This window comes from Camelina sativa, chromosome 12 (genome assembly GCF_030686135.1).
Source record: "Camelina sativa cultivar CO46 ecotype springtype chromosome 12, ASM3068613v1".
NCBI lineage: Eukaryota > Viridiplantae > Streptophyta > Magnoliopsida > Brassicales > Brassicaceae > Camelina > Camelina sativa.
The window spans coordinates 19,697,546-19,714,552 of record NC_141891.1 but is presented as its reverse complement, the minus strand read 5'-3'; the positions used below and the strand labels follow the sequence as shown (position 1 = coordinate 19,714,552).

General features: G+C 34.6%; 3 protein-coding genes and 2 long non-coding RNA genes across 6 annotated transcripts; 2 read left to right on the top strand and 3 right to left on the bottom strand.

Annotated features, from left to right (window-relative positions):
• Positions 1 to 1,139: 1,139 nt before the first annotated feature.
• LOC104732209 (gamma-interferon-responsive lysosomal thiol protein-like) lies at positions 1,140 to 2,384 on the bottom strand. The gene is made up of 5 exons (XM_010451743.3): positions 2,073 to 2,384; positions 1,917 to 1,982; positions 1,689 to 1,814; positions 1,510 to 1,602; positions 1,140 to 1,362 (listed from the first exon to the last, which is right to left on the bottom strand). The coding sequence occupies exons 1-5, from the start codon at positions 2,328 to 2,330 to the stop codon at positions 1,216 to 1,218; spliced, it is 690 nt and encodes a 229-aa protein (XP_010450045.2). The 5' UTR covers positions 2,331 to 2,384; the 3' UTR covers positions 1,140 to 1,215.
• Positions 2,385 to 6,726: 4,342 nt separating this feature from the next.
• On the bottom strand, positions 6,727 to 7,754 carry LOC147930771 (uncharacterized). Its single transcript, XR_015573848.1, has 2 exons — positions 7,523 to 7,754; positions 6,727 to 7,419 (listed from the first exon to the last, which is right to left on the bottom strand). It is a non-coding gene; the product is annotated as an uncharacterized LOC147930771 (long non-coding RNA).
• Positions 7,755 to 9,086: 1,332 nt separating this feature from the next.
• LOC104732208 (uncharacterized) lies at positions 9,087 to 9,984 on the top strand. The gene has a single exon (XM_010451742.3). The coding sequence runs from the start codon at positions 9,235 to 9,237 to the stop codon at positions 9,832 to 9,834; it is 600 nt and encodes a 199-aa protein (XP_010450044.1). The 5' UTR covers positions 9,087 to 9,234; the 3' UTR covers positions 9,835 to 9,984.
• Positions 9,985 to 10,361: 377 nt separating this feature from the next.
• Positions 10,362 to 12,105, bottom strand: LOC104732206 (uncharacterized). Of its 2 annotated transcripts, none has more exons than XR_015573847.1 (6): positions 11,811 to 12,103; positions 11,590 to 11,690; positions 11,351 to 11,420; positions 10,886 to 10,979; positions 10,750 to 10,804; positions 10,362 to 10,662 (listed from the first exon to the last, which is right to left on the bottom strand). XR_015573847.1 is itself a non-coding variant. In XM_010451740.3 (6 exons), the coding sequence occupies exons 1-6, from the start codon at positions 11,913 to 11,915 to the stop codon at positions 10,530 to 10,532; spliced, it is 492 nt and encodes a 163-aa protein (XP_010450042.1). In that variant the 5' UTR covers positions 11,916 to 12,105; the 3' UTR covers positions 10,362 to 10,529. The 2 variants fall into 2 exon arrangements, 1 of the variants encoding a protein (XP_010450042.1); XM_010451740.3 differs by having other exon boundaries at positions 10,886 to 10,913; positions 11,811 to 12,105.
• A 182-nt stretch (positions 12,106 to 12,287) lies between these two features.
• On the top strand, positions 12,288 to 13,289 carry LOC147930770 (uncharacterized). Its single transcript, XR_015573898.1, has 2 exons — positions 12,288 to 12,809; positions 12,926 to 13,289. It is a non-coding gene; the product is annotated as an uncharacterized LOC147930770 (long non-coding RNA).
• The last annotated feature ends 3,718 nt before the right edge of the window (positions 13,290 to 17,007 follow it).

Here is a 17,007-nt window from a genome sequence, read left to right as displayed (position 1 = left end):
ATTTTAAAAATACCATGGGAAATGATGGGAAAAGGAATTTCATTGACACATTATTCTGAGTAATCACATTCATGGCAATAAATACAGTTATAAAGCATATTAATTATAATTAATTTGGTCATATGCATTATTTCAACATGAACAGTTTGAACAAAAGAAAACGTCCACCCATAATGTCATAAAGGTAATTGATTGAGAGAAGTAAATGTAAATCTAAAGAAACTGAACATATAAAATGTCCCAAATTAAAAAAAATGTGTGTAGACAATTTAGTTTTAGATTAGCAATAATGTATCTTTTTATTTCATTAAAATTGAAAGAAAAATGACACATGTTAAAAAAAATAGAGGGATGCCAAATGACGATTTTCACAACTCTACTTTATTATAGTTTAATATATAGTAAATATTGACATGTGAAACCGATAAAAATAGTAAAGTAATAAAGTTCCGATTGCGATAAAAAAATAAGTGAAAATTTTATAAATCGTAAAAACAAAATAGATTAATAGATTAATTTTTCTTTAACAAAAGTAAACTATATAGATTTTTGCTATGAAATAATACTAAATTTAAAAAACAAAAAATAATTAAAGATTTGGTAGAAGAAGATAAATCTGAGTACTTCTATATAATAAATACTGTGATTTTTAACCAATTAGGTCATCAAAGAGGAATAAAGCAGGTGATAGAATTGATGATGATGTGAGAAATGAGGGACAACTAACCATAAGTAAAACATTAATACATTCTCAGATTATGTAGTTGATGCTTCGAAATGATGCCAAGTTCGTAGAAGTCGAGAGGCATGGAGAAGAAAGAAAATATATTTAATTTTTTTAATTAGTTATGTGACTCATGTTGGCTAGGGAACATGCTATTTTTTTGGTTTTTTTGGTTTTTTTGCTCCATAGTTTTGAATTAAAATTGAAATGAATTTATGTCTTGTTGGCTAGGGAATTGAGATGGATCTATTTAAGTTTCTTTTAACCCATAGTTTTAAATTAAATTGAGAATGAGGATATGTGTCAGCTATATAAGAAGCCAGATGTCATGTTATTAGAAAAAATTGAGAAAAACCTTCTCATATTATATAAGATATATACTAGTCAGAAGGTTCATGACCACGTAAACATAAAATTCTAGAAAAATATATTTATTTAATTATTCCACTGACATAAGCTTTTTCATCCATCTTAGTAGATTGATAATTAACTTAGTACTTGATAGCACCATTGGCATAGGAGAACTGAAGCTTTGCCGTAGTCTTCTTCTCAGACAAAGCAGAGGAACTGCATTGTTTTGGGAGTGGAGCCTTTCCTTTGTACGTGTTGCAGACCTGGGACACCAAATCATCTAGCTTCTGCATCCCCCCCCCCCCCCACCCCCACCCCCCCCCCCCCCCCCCCCCCACCCCCAATAGACAAAAATAATACATACAAAAAGACAGTTTTAAATTGGTTCTAAAAATGTAAATAAGAGTTATTAAAAGAGATAGATATATACGTACGTCATAGAGTGGTTTGCCGTTGAGTGTGACCCATGGTACGAATACATGTTTCGGCTTCAAACTCATGGTCTGTTTTGCGTTCTCAAGTATGAGCTGTAATTACAACAACGAATAACCAAAAAAAAAGTTATAATATTTGATAACTATGCAATGTATGTTTTTATTATTATTATGCAAACCTTTTTAGAGAGATCACTGTTGTAACAATCATTGACGTCTTTCTCATCTCCAAAGCCTTGGAAACATTCTTGTTGAAAGTGTTCCGTATCGTTTTCAACGCACCTTATGAACGTGTACTGCGATTTCTGTGTTCGGAAACCATCACCATCTTACAAAAGTTAGAAAATATTGTAACACTCATCAATTTTCCCTAGTTTCACCAAAAAAGTTTAGAAATAAATGCATACCGGGTTAGTCAAAATCTTTATAGCACAAGCTTCAAAGGCGTTAAGTTTGCATTCCTCTTCACCATGCTTCACAAAATTTCCCAAACAATAGGTTAAATAGAAACTGAGTTTAGTCATAAAAGTAGGACACAAAAAGAGTGAGAAATTGAAGTGAACCTGGCAAGTGACGGTCATGTTATCGGAGACTTTAGCATTACCGAATGGAACGAGCTTCACATCGGTGATCGTGTCAAGATCGGAGTCAAAGAATTTGACTAGGCCATCGACGATGAACATCTGACAACCGGGGCAAAGTGATTCGTAGTAAAGATAGAGCTGAACTTTGTCGGATTCTTCAGCCACGAGTTTGTCTGAGAATGTGAACAGAACAAAGCAAGCTACGAAGACTAGCTTGGTTAAAGAAGGAGAAACCATTGTTGAAAATATTTGTATGTACTAAGAGTGAGTTAGTGAGTTGAGTGGCACTACGGCCTTTATAGACAAGATATTTTATTTATATATTACCGTTTACGTGCTTTTTACTATGGTAACATTTTTTCCCGTGGGTCCTTTTATTTTTTGTACGTTTGTGTTCCAACTCTATCGTAAGTGGGGGCATACACGTTAAAAATTTCAAGGGTCATAATTTATTCATCATTTAAATCAAAACTGATAAAAATTATAAAAAAGGGTTCCAAAACAGTGTATACAAAAAATTTATCGGTAGAATCGTGATAAAGAGAGAATGTTTACAAATAGCATAGATAGTTAAATTTTGCGTCATATTGAAGAAATTATGGCAGGTTAAGAATGAAATATATAGTGTCAGTGGAAAAAACATTAAATTATGAAGAATCTCAGACATTTTCATCCATTTGAAGGTATGCTATAAACAAAAATCTTCTATAATCATTATTTGGAAATTTGAGTGAAATGTTTAGTATCATCTAGTGAAATTATTCAATTTATAATGAGACTCTCATCATTATTATTTTCCAATAAGAACTAGTTATCTAGATTCGTCATTACAAGTTAACTCAAGATGCCAATGTATGACGTTATTACTAGAGTGACTCTGATCGCAGTTCTGTTAGTGAAGACAAGATTCTACGCCTAGTTTATAAACTCTGGCAGTGAATCATATTTCTTATTTTAAAATGGTCTAGCATTGTAACATATAATATAAAATAAAGTGATCTTGAGGATAGTTAGAAGCTACTCGTGCTTCTACTTAACTAGCTGATTAAGTGATCTTGAGGATAGTTAGAAGCTACTCATGCTTCTACCTAACTACCTAAGTAGATCTTGATGCATGCATCTTTCATATTGCAATATATAGTTACTTACTTTAATAGTTATGGAAAACAATTAATGTCAATATGCGCAAGTGGGTGTCTAGTTTGAGAACCTAATAGAGTCTATTTTCCCTTCTTTATATAATATCATCAAAACTAAGATTGAATAAATCCAACTTTCACGAAAATTATGAGTTTGCTTTACTAATTTTAGTTCATCTTCCTAATTTAGGTAGCAAACTAATTCTTTAAAATGAGATCAATAAAAGACGAATGGTTAGTTCTCACAAGCATTTTCAAACGTTTAGTTAGCCAACGGGCTGAGAAAACATATCGACTAGTTTATTTCTAAAATAAATGAAAAGTATATATGCCGCTGGAGAAATCAGCTAGCCGTTGAAAATATGTAAAATATTTAAATAGCATTAAATTAGTTTTGTAAGTTTCTGTATTTCTCATTGTATATGTTATTGACTATGAATGAGAATTCAATATAATGTTAATAGGGTATTAGAGGACCAAAATATTAGTGGTGTTGCAGAAATAATGGCGCAATGTGGAGGTCCTTAATTATTTGATCCAACTCTAGTAATGAAGATATGTTGAGTTATGATATAATATAATTGGCCACTTTGTGAACATAAACCTGAATGATTTTTTCTGAAAGATAATTACTATGCAGGAAAAAAATGTGGATGTAAAGACTTTGTAACCATGAAGAAGTATGAAACAAATCAGAATAAGAGAATGACTTAGTTATTCAAATAGTTCATAAAAGTATGTTATTGACTCAAATAGCACATCCAAAAATCTGTTTACTAGAATAACACACAAAAGTTAACAAAATATTATTAAACCTTTTAAAAATCTAGGCTGCTCCATGGACTCGACATCTTCACAGTTAAGTCCAGTGATGGCTTCAAACTTATTCAAAGAAAATTTTAATGGGTTAGATCTAACCAGACTCCATATCTCGTACTTTTTGTTGCAGACTATCTGAAAGCTGAGCATATGGTGAACCAGTTTGGAAGCCCATTCGAATTGAAAACGGTTGAACTGTCGGAAGACACCCAGTCGAGAGTCACGAACCTCATCCCATTCATCCGGTTCAAGAGCTTTGTACAGTTCATCAAACAGCTTTGTATCGTTGCTGTAATAGCCGATGCTTTTACACGGAAACGACTCCTCACCCTTCGTGTAAAACCTCCGAGGAAATTCTGGAATGTTCGTCTACTCCATTTTGCAAAATAAGATTAGGTTTGGCGGGAAATTAGAAAAAGAGAGATTGAGATGGAAGAAGACAAATACAATAAGTCTACAATCAAATTGAAAAAGAAGTCTAAAATCGAAAAAGAAGTCAACCTTTAGTTTAATCGAAGAAGAAACGGAGGCGAAGACGTTGCGGCGAAGATGAAGCGGCGGGGCTGAAGAATACAGAGTTCGGCGAGATCTGGTACAAAAACGTTAAGCGAAGTAAGCAAAAAGACAACCCGAAAGATGGAGATTTAAGTTTAACACGAAAAATAATGGAAAAATCAACCGTTAGTGATAAGCGGAAGAGAAAAGTTGACAAAAATATGAGCAAGACGGAATTAGAGATAACTATAGTTGTTATCATGGTTTTTGTTGTGTAAAATTATAATAATTATAATAATCCTGGTTTTAAAAAACCAATTCCGGGTTATTCAAAACAGTACTAGAAAATTATAAAAAACCGATTAAAACCGGATCCCACTTATCGGTAAACCAATTCCTGCTTATCGTTAAATTAAACATATATATATATATATATATTACCGCCACCTAACGTCAAATCAATTTAAACCTTGTAATGATTATGTTGCCGACTTCTCTGGTAGACTTCTCCACGGGAAACTGAACCATCTGCAAATCAATTAAATCAAATTAATATTTGTACTGATTATGCTGAAGACTTATCATGAAGACTTCTTCCTGGGAAACTAAACCCTACTTTAAACTGCAAATCAATCTAATCAGCCAAATTAATACATTGTTAACAACGAATAAACGAGTTTCTATAATCAGTAGGCCCAGAAAATAGAATTCTACACTTATAAGTATGAAGTGAAGTGATATAGAAACTTCTACACTTATACGTTTGAAGTGAAGTGATATAGAAAATTTCTAAGAATTACCCAACCGTGAATGATTTCAGTCTCTAATTCTCTAGATTGAACGATACAGGTACTGAAAGACTTTCAATCTCCAATTCTCCGTCGTAAAGATGAACCACTGACTATTTTTTTTGAGAGAAATGAAATGATTTGCTGATAACTTTTTCGGTTGCAGTTTTAAAATAATCAGTAGGTCCAAGACTAGGTTTATATACTTGAGACGAAGCGGTTGCAATGAACAGTTACAATGAACAGTTACATATAAATAATTCATAACGCAAACAATCTGAATTTTCGAGAGCAACAATATCAGAATTTTTGAGAGAAAATTTTTGGAGAGAGAGAGATCACATAAAAAACTAGGGTTGACTTACAGAAAGAAGTATATATATGGTTAAATTATCCGGTTAGGTTAAAATCAAGGAATCAGTACGCATTCAGTTAGGTTCAGCTATAGGTTTGGTTAAATTACCGATGAAATTAAGATAATATAATATTACTGGTTGATGGCATAACAAAGTCAACCACAAATATTATACAGAGAAGTCTACTTAAGCAAACCTTAAATCAAATAATTTTAGCCTAATCAACCTTTCATCCCTTAATTTTACTGGTTTATATGTAAATTTATTTTAATTCAATGCAGGAAGTCTATATGGTTATCAAATTATTTTTTTATAATTTTTTAATTAAAATTTAAACTATAATTAAGGAGTAGACATCTTTTTATGTCTTTTTGTTGCCGTCAATTGTAATCGACTTGAAAAAAATCTGTGGCAGATTTTCTCCGGGTTACATATGTCATTTCGGCTTCTATTTTTTGTTTGATTGTAAGGGAGTCAACAGTAATTTCAGTAGCCTTAATGATTATGTTTCTCAAATATCAAATATAGGGTCTACTATCGCATTGCCAAATAAAAATCTACAAAATGCAATTGCCCCATGTTATTTTGTTAGTTTACATATTACAAATGCGTTAGCTCTTATAAATTCCCTTATCAGTAGCACAACACAACCATGTCTTACTTTATTATATTACCCGCACCGTTCGGTTCTATTAGCGTCGATCGAATAAATACAATAAAAATATAAAGTGTTTTTCACTCAGCAATTTTGGTGTATTCCGAAGCTAACCAAGTCAGTTTTTGTCCAGTTGTAGTTTGGTGAATAAAAAATAAAATTCAAAATGCTCTATTGTTCGAAGGGCCTATGGTTACTCTTTTAATTTATTGTAAAGCATCTGCAGCTCTTTGTGCATAACTTTACCATTTGACAATTAGTTACACATTTCATAAAAAAATACTCCCTCCGTTTCATAATATAGGATGTTTAGAGAAATATTTTTGTTTCATAATATAGGATGTTTTCAACTTTTTATGCAACTTTTAGATTAAATTTATATTTTATATTATGCAGACTTGCTTGTGATTGGTTAAACTTTTTAAAAGTAACTATTCCTTAATATACGTGTTTTCACTAAAACATCCTATATTTTGAAACGGAGGGAGTATATAAAAAGAAAACGACCTAAAATTAAAATCTATTACAAAAACTAAAAACTGAAAAATCAAGAGAAATTAACAAATAAGGTACTTTTTAACTCGTTCCTTCTCGTTTTAGGTACTTTCCAAAAACTTTGCCAAAATAGGTATCTTTACATTGTAAAAAGTCTATTATACCCTTCTTCTAACTGCATCATTTCTTCCTCTCGCCGTTGCTTCATCTTCTCTCTACCCATCTGAAACTGAATTTTTTTTTTTTATTCTATCAAAAACGAAATTTTAATATTGTGTTTGGGTTCTCTTTTGTCCAATCTGTAGGGTTTAATTTTTTTTTACAAAAACAGATCTAAGTTCCATGATTTTTCATCTTTGGAGACAATCTCTTTGTTTCTAATCTGGTTCGTCGATCCAACCGGTTCATCGCCGTAACCCAGCTTCAACCACCGGTGGCTTCCTCTCCGTCGTGGTTAGATGTGTCCCCACCTTCAATCTGTTCTTCGCCACCACTAATAGCGGTGAAACACAACCTCTGTTATTATCGCCGTTGTAATTGTAAACCCGATTGAAATCACCTCTGATTTCTTGGATCTAACTGATGAAACAAAACCGAACATATTATTGACAGCTGATGATTAATTTTGAAACAAAACAGAATCTAAGAAGAAGATGATGTCGAGAACTCTCTCTCTCTCCACCTTCATATTCTCGATCATTTGCCAATTGCCAAGGGCAAAGTAGTCAGAAACAGTTGATTTTTTTGTCTACTGTTTACGTTTACTGTATTAAGTACCTATTTTGGTAATAGCTTTACAAATAATGCCTAATTAATAATTTTCCCAAAAATCAAAGCCCAAAACTAAGAGCCCAAAACTATAAATCTAAAAACCATTTAAAAACTCTCTCAACCGTTCATGGCCTAAATCTTAATTCTATTTAATCGATGGCAGAGTTTACAAACCTTGAAACCAATAAGAAAGATTACTCTGAAAAAAAATAGTTTTGAGTGTCAATAATGATCCTAGAAATCAGGAGAATGGTTTAAAATAAACATTTTAAAAAAAAGAAGAAGATAGTTTCTAAAGGAGGATCGCCAATTTTAGAAGTGTTTGAAGCTCCCATGCAAATAACCTCACACTTTTTTAGCGCATTTCCCCTCTCCATCCACATTTCACTCTCCGCCTAATTCGTTTTCTTATTTATTTAACATACTGTGTCAAAAAAAAAACAAAAAAAACATACTAGGTGGGTGTTTTGGTGTTTGCAAATGTCTATTTTTAGGAGTAGGATAGGGGTTACTGACTGTTTTAGTCTTTTAGAGCTTCCTGTAACTCGCATAAATAACATTACAATTATAAGATTACACATATTTTATGTTTCATAAAATTTATGTGCATTAAAAAAAATATAGAAGCTATCACTAATGCACACGGATCCACACGAACCAAGCTTGGACTAGTTACAAACTACTTTGACTCACTTTTAAGCTACACCAACTCTTAAAGCTCAGCTTATAATATGCTAATTCCTAAAATCCTAAACCAGATTAGTAGATTTTATGATGTTAAAGATTAGTAGTATTACTGTATATATTGATTTTCTCTCGTGGCATTCTTTCTTGTAGTTTTAAAGTTTGCCAGATGCATGTTTTGAAATGATGATAGTTTCATTTTTTTTTATATGATTGTAACTTTTAAATAAAATAAGCTTACTTCCGAAGTCCTAAAAATACGTAGACAGAATTAAGCAGATAATGTCAAAGACATGTCTTAAACAAATTGGTTGGTATGAATGAGGAATATAAAGCTATGGGCCTATGCCCTATGGTTAATTAGAAAAATCGAAATGTGCAGATAAATGTATGATTGATTGATTGGTTTGTTGGTTAAAATAATAATTATTAGCTCAACAGTCTCATTCCAATAATTACAACTTATTAGTACTAGTCATTATCCAATAAAACTTATGGGCCTTCCCTTGGTCGGATCTCACATGGTTAGCTTCATGGAGCATTACTTTCAACTTTCATTTTCAATGTTTCTTTACAGAGCTTCCAAACAACTCAGGTTCATACATCTTTAAAGACACTGTGAAGAATTTTAGTTAAAGATATAAAAATTTATTTTCAGATATTATGAAAAATATTTAACACCCTCATAAAAACGCTTTAAGACCTGAAGATGTGCAAAAACAATATGCTCTTTTTTAGCCAGAATCTGAGTTTTTTTGCCATCCGGAGTAAGCTAAGAGAACCCACTTTTTGTTCCCTACTTTTTACCCAAAAGCAATGGGGTTTTAGTATTTTATTCGGAAAATGAAGGGCCTGAACCAAAATATAAACCATTTCTTGACAATAATACACATTTGGCCAAACATATTTCAAGAAAAAAAAAAAAGGTAAAGTCTCTGAATGGCTTCGTTGCGGCAAAAGAAGAAGCAACATCCAGCGAAGAGGGCATGGAAAAACTTCACGAACATGGTCAAGTCCAAATTTAGAGACATGGAGATCGCTTCATCGGTCAGAGAATCAACGGCTCGTGTCTTCCGGTTCATCTCTCGCCGTCTCATTGCTTTTAGAACAAGGTACCTCCAAAACAATAGCTATACGCACAAATACTACTACAGCCGCAACGAAAGTTCTCGGCAGTTTCTCAACTTCTCCTCTCGATCTCTCACTAAACCAAAGCGTCGTCACTATGGATACGAGGATGACTATTACTCTCAAATCTATCAATACCAAAGCCAAAGCCAAACACGTGGCGAGGGGACGAGTGGTAGCGAAGAGAAAGTTGTGGGGACAAAAGAGAAGAAAAAAGAAGAAGACGAAGATGGGATGCCGGAGATTGCTGATTCGATGGAAGATGCTTGGAGGAGAGTGGTGGCTGCGTCTCCGCATTTGCAGGTTGACGAGAGAGCCGACGAGTTCATCTACAAGTTTAGAGAAAGTATGAAGATAGAGAAAGAGAGGTCGTTTCTTGAATACCAAGAAAGGTTAAAACGAAGTGCTTGATCGATCACATTCATCCTGATTGTGTCCCATGATGTTCTTCTTCTGATTTCTCTTGTTTAAATTTTCTAAAAAGAACTTTGTTTTCTCATTCCTTCTTCTTTGTTAAAAAATTCGTGAATTTTCAAAAGTGTTAACAAACTTTTTTCTTCATTTTGTTTTTCCGTTGTAATGTGAATACAATATGGCTCACCACTCTAAAAATTTTAATGCGTGGGATAAAAAATCATTCTTGTTTTTTTTTTTTTTGTTAATGTATAAACATTCTTCTTCTGCATAGATAATTTCACTTCTATATTATATTTTTATATGAATGCAAATTAGAAAAGTAATATAAAAAAAAGCAAGAAAAGGGAAAGTACAACTAAGTTGGACCCAGAAGAACAAATTCTATTTTAAGCTTCCATCACAAATGATGAATCATGATGATACATGCCAACCAATTCCACTCTTAACATTCTTAGAACTGCTTTCTCTCATAACCTCATATGATCATATAGTTTTTCACTTTTTCTAGACAGATTAAAATATTTGATAAAACCCTCACTGCAACTTCATAGTAATGGATAATGTAAAGCTGGCATATTAGTTCCTAGATTTACTTGGATCGGTTCAGTTCTGTTCTGGGATGCAAAACAAAAAGGCTACACGCTGATTTGTTTCTTACAGTGTCAGGCATCAAAACAGAAAATGCCAACTTACATGAGTGAACCATGCCCATACATATTCAAATCCGGATCATCTTCATCTTCATAATCTGGTTCTGTAGATGGTCTGCTTCTCTTTGCCTCTCTGGCTATCGATTGTCCTCTCCCTTTCTTCGGCTTTCCCCTGTAATTGTATCATATTGGTCAAACAAAAAATCATGTATTAGGACAGGTCAGGTCTGAACAAGGTAAGGTAAGTTGTGAAACTAACTGTGCACTGGACAAACCACCCTTGGATCGCCCTGGCCCCAACTCAGCTCGTCCATCTATAAAATAATACAGAGATAAAGCGTGTAATAAAACGTTTCATAATCAGCAAAATTGAATTCAGTAGCAGCTGCGTTTACCTTCTCTTCCAACACCAAGCTCTTCAGCCTGAATACATTACCAGGGAAGATCAACATACCAGTCTAAAAAACTGCGGTTGACTGTAAGCTACCACTTGAAAACAAACAGCTTTTTCACTAAAGAATGCAAACCAACTTTCGAATAAAGAAGGTAGAGTAGTAAACTAACAAATGACAGTCACAAGACAAGACACATAGGCATTTCACAAAACTCTAGCTCTTTCACATTACTGATTCATCTTTCACACTTGTTTGAAATCTACTAGAGATATTAGCCATATAGTAGTAATCAACGATATCTCAAGAAACTGTATCCTCAACCCAAACCACGTCCTATCAAAAGAACAAATGGTTCGTTTGGCAGTGATTCGATTGCCCACAAACACGACAGAGCGAGCAAAGCAAAACAAAACAAAAGAAAACCATTTTTGCATATGAGAGAAGGTGATAAGATATAGAACATACAGCAGGTGATGTGACTGAGGACAAAGAGAAGACTCTGTCTTCAGGCTGAAACTTCCTTGACCTCTTAGCACTGCACAATGGGTTCATATCAAAATCAATCACAAGAAACTTAATAAAAACTGAGAAGAGTTACCACATTCTCTAAAGCAAAAACAATCAATTGCAAAACACAATACATATATAAGTTCAAATTTGTTCCCACAAAAGCAAGAGAAGAAGAGAATGAGAGAGAAAGAGACCTGGCACTGCTCTTGGAGGAAGACAAAAACCCTTCAAAGCCTTTCAAAGCATTTCCTATATGGCTCGATTCTTGAAGATAGCTTGTCTCCAACTCATAAACCTAAAGATTACAAAAAAAAACAAAGAACCCACGATAAAATTGAAATTCGAAATTCAAACATTTCGCGGTGCCAATTGAAGAATTGAATCTAACTCTAGAACATACATAAATGCCCCTAACCTGTTTCTCGATGCTCCGTAACTCTTGGCGAAGCTTCTCTCGCTTGTTTAAAAGGGAAGTGAGCATCGCACCAGGATCCGTCGCACTCTTTTGCCCTAACGACATTTCCGGCAGCCTTTGCCTAGCCCTCGAGATGGGTTTTTCTGAAATATCGACGCGGAGGTGAAAGATGGATTTACGAAGGTCTCAGATGAATTATGTGTGTGTGGATTGTGGGAATTGCGAATTGGAGTTCCAATGTTCCGTTTTTTGTTTTTTCCTCTTCTTATTTTTTTTTTTATTATATTTTAATTACATCATCCCTAATTCACTAATTACATAAATTGTTGGGCAATTGACAAAAATAGCACATTTTTTAGTTTTTTTTTCCATAATTAGCATATGTTTTTAAATGTTCCAAAACTAGCACACATTTATATATTATTAATTTTAGAAAAAATTAAATTATCGATAAATTAAAGTTTATGTCGTTTCCTCTCTGCTTACACCGACACGATTCATCCCTTGCCCAGATTTCAATATGAACACCACCCACAAATCGGTAACTAGACACGAAGAGCGAAAATATATGTGTTATTCTCAGGCACAATCGAATCGAGATGGTTCCGCGTTTGAATCGAGACGTCTCCGTGTTTGAATCGAGACGTCTCCGCGTTTGAGCAGCTGGGCGTTAGCTTCTCTCTCTCTCTCTCTCTCTCTCTCTCTCTCTCTCTCTCTCTCTCTCTCTCTCTCTCTCTCTCTCAAATTGTTGAATTCACTTTTTTGAACTGGTTAGACTTGCTTATCGTCTTGTATCCTGTGCAGCATCTTAGTCTTGGCTTTTATGAATCATCGACTGCGATTTTTCTCTCTGTTTACACTGTCATTGATTACCACTGAATTGTGAAATTCTTCTAAGAATGGAATTTTATTTGTTTTCTTAGTTCGCAGTCCAAAGCAGAGAAGACGATCCTTATAGTTGAGGAACTTGAGCGGGAGAAGAAGAAGAAGGAAGAGAAGGTTTGACTTAACTAAACCCTGAAAGCCTCAATCTTCACTTCCTTCAAGGCCTTCTTATAAAGCTGGGCGGTTGGTTATGAACTTCTGATTTCTTACAAAAATTTTCTTGGTTACAGCTTATTTAACACTTACAATCTCATAGACTATTGTGGTTGAGATTGTGTTCAGTCAAGGGAGTGCTTAGATTGTGTTCAAAGGTAACTGCGAATCTGTGGGATTTAACTCTTACGGGGAGGTTCATTAGGAGGATCAGCAACTGTTGCAGCAAAAAAATGTACGATGTCACTTGGTCGTGATACTGGTGAAATTCAGGAAGGATTACACAAAATTCAGGAAGGATTACACGAAATTCAGGAAGGATTCTTAGAACTTCATGATGACCTTCATAACAAATTTAGATTTCAGGATGACTTACATAAAAATTCTGGATATTGGTAAACACTAGGGTAACACATAAATGATACCATTACCCTTTACTAATGGAGTTTTCTTTCTATGTTTTACATTTTTTTTAGTAATGCTCAGTTTTTATGTTGAAGTTTTCTTTGTTTCATGAATTCAAATTTATTTTCATAAAATCATTATTTATAGATGGTTCCTTGATAGCTTGTAGATTACCTTCTCCTGTTCTTGTAACTTGGAAAACCAAACCAACAACATCTATCATTACTACAGAACGTTTAAACTTTTGTTGATAACCCAGTTATATTACACTATGGAACCTATTTTTATGCACAATAAAATATTTAGGAAGGATATCTCGCATTTTAGTAAGACCTTCATAAAAATAAAATAAAACATCATGCTAGATATTCTTATTTTCTACCTTTGTTGTAAAACATCAATATGTGCACCAAATCAAATTATTATACATCATTAATGGAGTAATATGTCAATGTGATACAATAAGGCACAAAACACATTTAAAGAAATTTAAAAACACATTTTTAAAAAATTTAGGAAGGATTCAATAGCTTTTAGGAAGACATTCTTGAAATTTAGGAAGACATTCCATAATGACCTTAACTTTTATGAAGGTCTTCCTAATTGTCTGAAACCAACATCTATTTGAACATTTTCTTCAGGTGTGGGTTCACCACTGTAAAATATCAAAATGTTCAATTTTCTTGTTGTCAAGTGTATTAAAGTACCTGCACTCACACAACAAATGACAAGCATATCAAGACATACTGACAAGCATATGAGAAAATCAAATATAGGTACATACAATGCAGCTCCTTGAAAGTGGACGCACTTACCTTTTTCTTAGTGCAACATGAAATTTGAGTTCCTTATCTGTCACATAAATCAAGAATCAACCTGATTTTTATGCACAATAAACTCAGTTGAGTAATGCTTAGCATATGTTCCAAAATCAACCTGAAGAAATCAAGAGAGACAGAGAGAGAGAGATGTATCAGTTTTCACAAGTATGATCAAAGTCAACAGAATAGTGTTTTACTCAATGTTCCATCATAATTATCAAATACAAACCTCATAGGCGCTCATATCAGATAACCTCATAGGCGCTCATACAAACCTCATAGGCGCTCATACAAACCTCATAGGCGCTCAAATCTTTTCAGGAAAGCCTTCACGAATATGAATTATGTACCAATATGAATTTCAGGAAAGCCAATATGAATTTCATGAAAGCCTTCATGAAGCGTCACTTCCAATAATCGTGATTGTGTTTTGCAATGGAACAGAGCGTCACTTCCAATAATCAGTTCCTCGATGCTCCATCGTAAGGGTCACAAAGATTGAAAACGTAATTAAATTTATCCCACTCAATTCTGAAACTTTAAACCATAACAATTCCAACAAAACAGAGAGCTTAATACACATATAGATATAACAATCCAACAAAACAGAGAGCTTAATACACATAAATTATGAATCCCATAATCATAGATTAGACAGTTTGGTGGTCCGTACAGTCCCACTATAGCAATGAAGGTCACCTTCGCTGAGTCCATTTTTGCGGTCGTGGCGGTGGGAATTCGCAGGACTGAAACGATGGTGGCGGTGGCAGAGGAAAAAAGAGGAGGTTTGATGATGAGGTCGAAAGATGAGATCTCAATGTGGATCTAATGGAGCTGGAGAAGCTTCAGTCGTCGATCGATTTGGCAAGTAATTGAAGCTTTAGTCGATTGTTTTGGCACTTAATTGAAAAGATATGAGATCAGAAATGAAGATCTCAGATCAGAATCTTCATCGCAAGCCCAGAAATCTTCATCTAAAATTGTTGAGGACGAAGGCGAAGTAAAAGCCCAGAAATAATAATAATTGTATAATTAATAAAGCCCAGAAATAATAATATTTCTCTCTATTAATTACTCAGTATTAAGAAATGCTAGTTTTGGAACATTTTAGCGTGTGTGCTAGTTTTGGAACAAAAACCCAAATGTGTGCCATTTTAGGGTATTTCTCTAAATTGTTTTGATAGAAAAAGTGATATGAGATTTTAGCTCATATATGTATACTAAAACATTTCATTAATCGAATATTTGTTAATGTAGAAGTTGTTGCTGAGCCAAAAAAAAAAAAAAAACATTTCATTAAACACGAGATTGTTAAAGAACTAGTTGACTGGCCAGTGGCAGCACAGACATTAACTCATTATTCATATTGGCAAGTAAGGATTTCTTGATAAGTATGTTGTCATCATCAATTGAATCAGTTAATTGATTGACAGACAAACATTTGGTGTATGGATATGTTCAATGAGCATTTTGATCCGCTAGATGTTGCATTGATAAGGGCTATACCATTAGAAAGTAACTAAAAGGATGTTCCATTCGGTTGGCATTTTACGAAAACTGGGATGTATACAGTTAAGTCAGGCTATCACACGACATGTCTCGTACCACAGACTTTTTCGGCATTTGGTTGTGGCCCAGAAATTACCTCACTCTTGGCTAGTGTTTGGCTAGTTCGTTGCCCTCCCAAAATCCAGCATTTTATGTGGCAGGTTTTATCAGGATGTATTTCAGTTTTGGTAAATTTGGGACAGCGTGATATTGCTTGCGATTTAGGATGTGTACGGTATGGTGCTGATAAGGAAACAATAAATCATGCAATTTTTGTTTGTCCTCCGGCCCGACAGGTTTGGGCTTTAGCACACATGTCGGTGGGGCCAATTTCCTTTCTGACGGATTCGGTGTATGCAAATGTTGATCATTTTTAGGGCAGCGGAATCCTAGGGCTCATGTTGCGGCTTTCCCTTGCCTTATGTGGTATATTTGGAAAGCGAGAAATGCACGCATTTTTTTAAACATTGTGGAGCGGCAGAAGGATATTGTTATGGTAGCAGAGGGTGAGGCATCAGCGTGGCAGCAGGCTCAGGCAGAGGTCGATTTGGAGGTCTATCCCACCACCCCCACCCCCCCCCCCCGGCGGTAGTTTCAGGACTACCGGTTAGGGTGGCTGCTGCTATGCTCTATAAGGTTTTTCGGATTATCGGTTCTTTATAGATGGCTCTTGGAAAACAAGTGAAACAACCCAACCTTTTTTTTTTTAATAATTAAATATAATATATAATTAAGCATCCCATACTACTTAATTAAACAAACCAACCCACACACACAAACCAACCAATGATAAACCGACATCCGATAACATGCACAACGGAAACATATCAATAATACAAAACCAACACGATAACATTTCTAACCATTCTATCCAGCAACCTAACATGATACTATCCAAGGTTCCAACAACATAAACAATAAATCCAATAACACACAAACAATACCCTAGATCATCCTCCTCCTCATCGCCATGATCCCACGATCACACTTTGTCTATACCTGCACACCACAAACAACAATTGAGATGCGTAATTATTATCATAAATACTTAGTGAGGCCGTCCTCCCATCTACTAGGTTATACACACAAGCATATGAGACCCTCTTGTTTAAGCAAAACAAACAACACACAACAATACATCAAACCAGGAAAAATAGTCTCGGATGAGACTAGCGTCGACCGATGCCTCAACGGTGTCGATCGATGCTACATACAATGGTGTCGACCGATGCTACACGGTGTCGACCGATGCCTCACGAAATGGTGTCTACCGATGCTCCCTAGTGTCGATCGATGCCTCTTCTGCAGACACGATCTGCGCGAACACGAACGTCGATCTCTCATCCAAAAACCTCTCGAATCCGTCTCAAACTCACCCAATTACC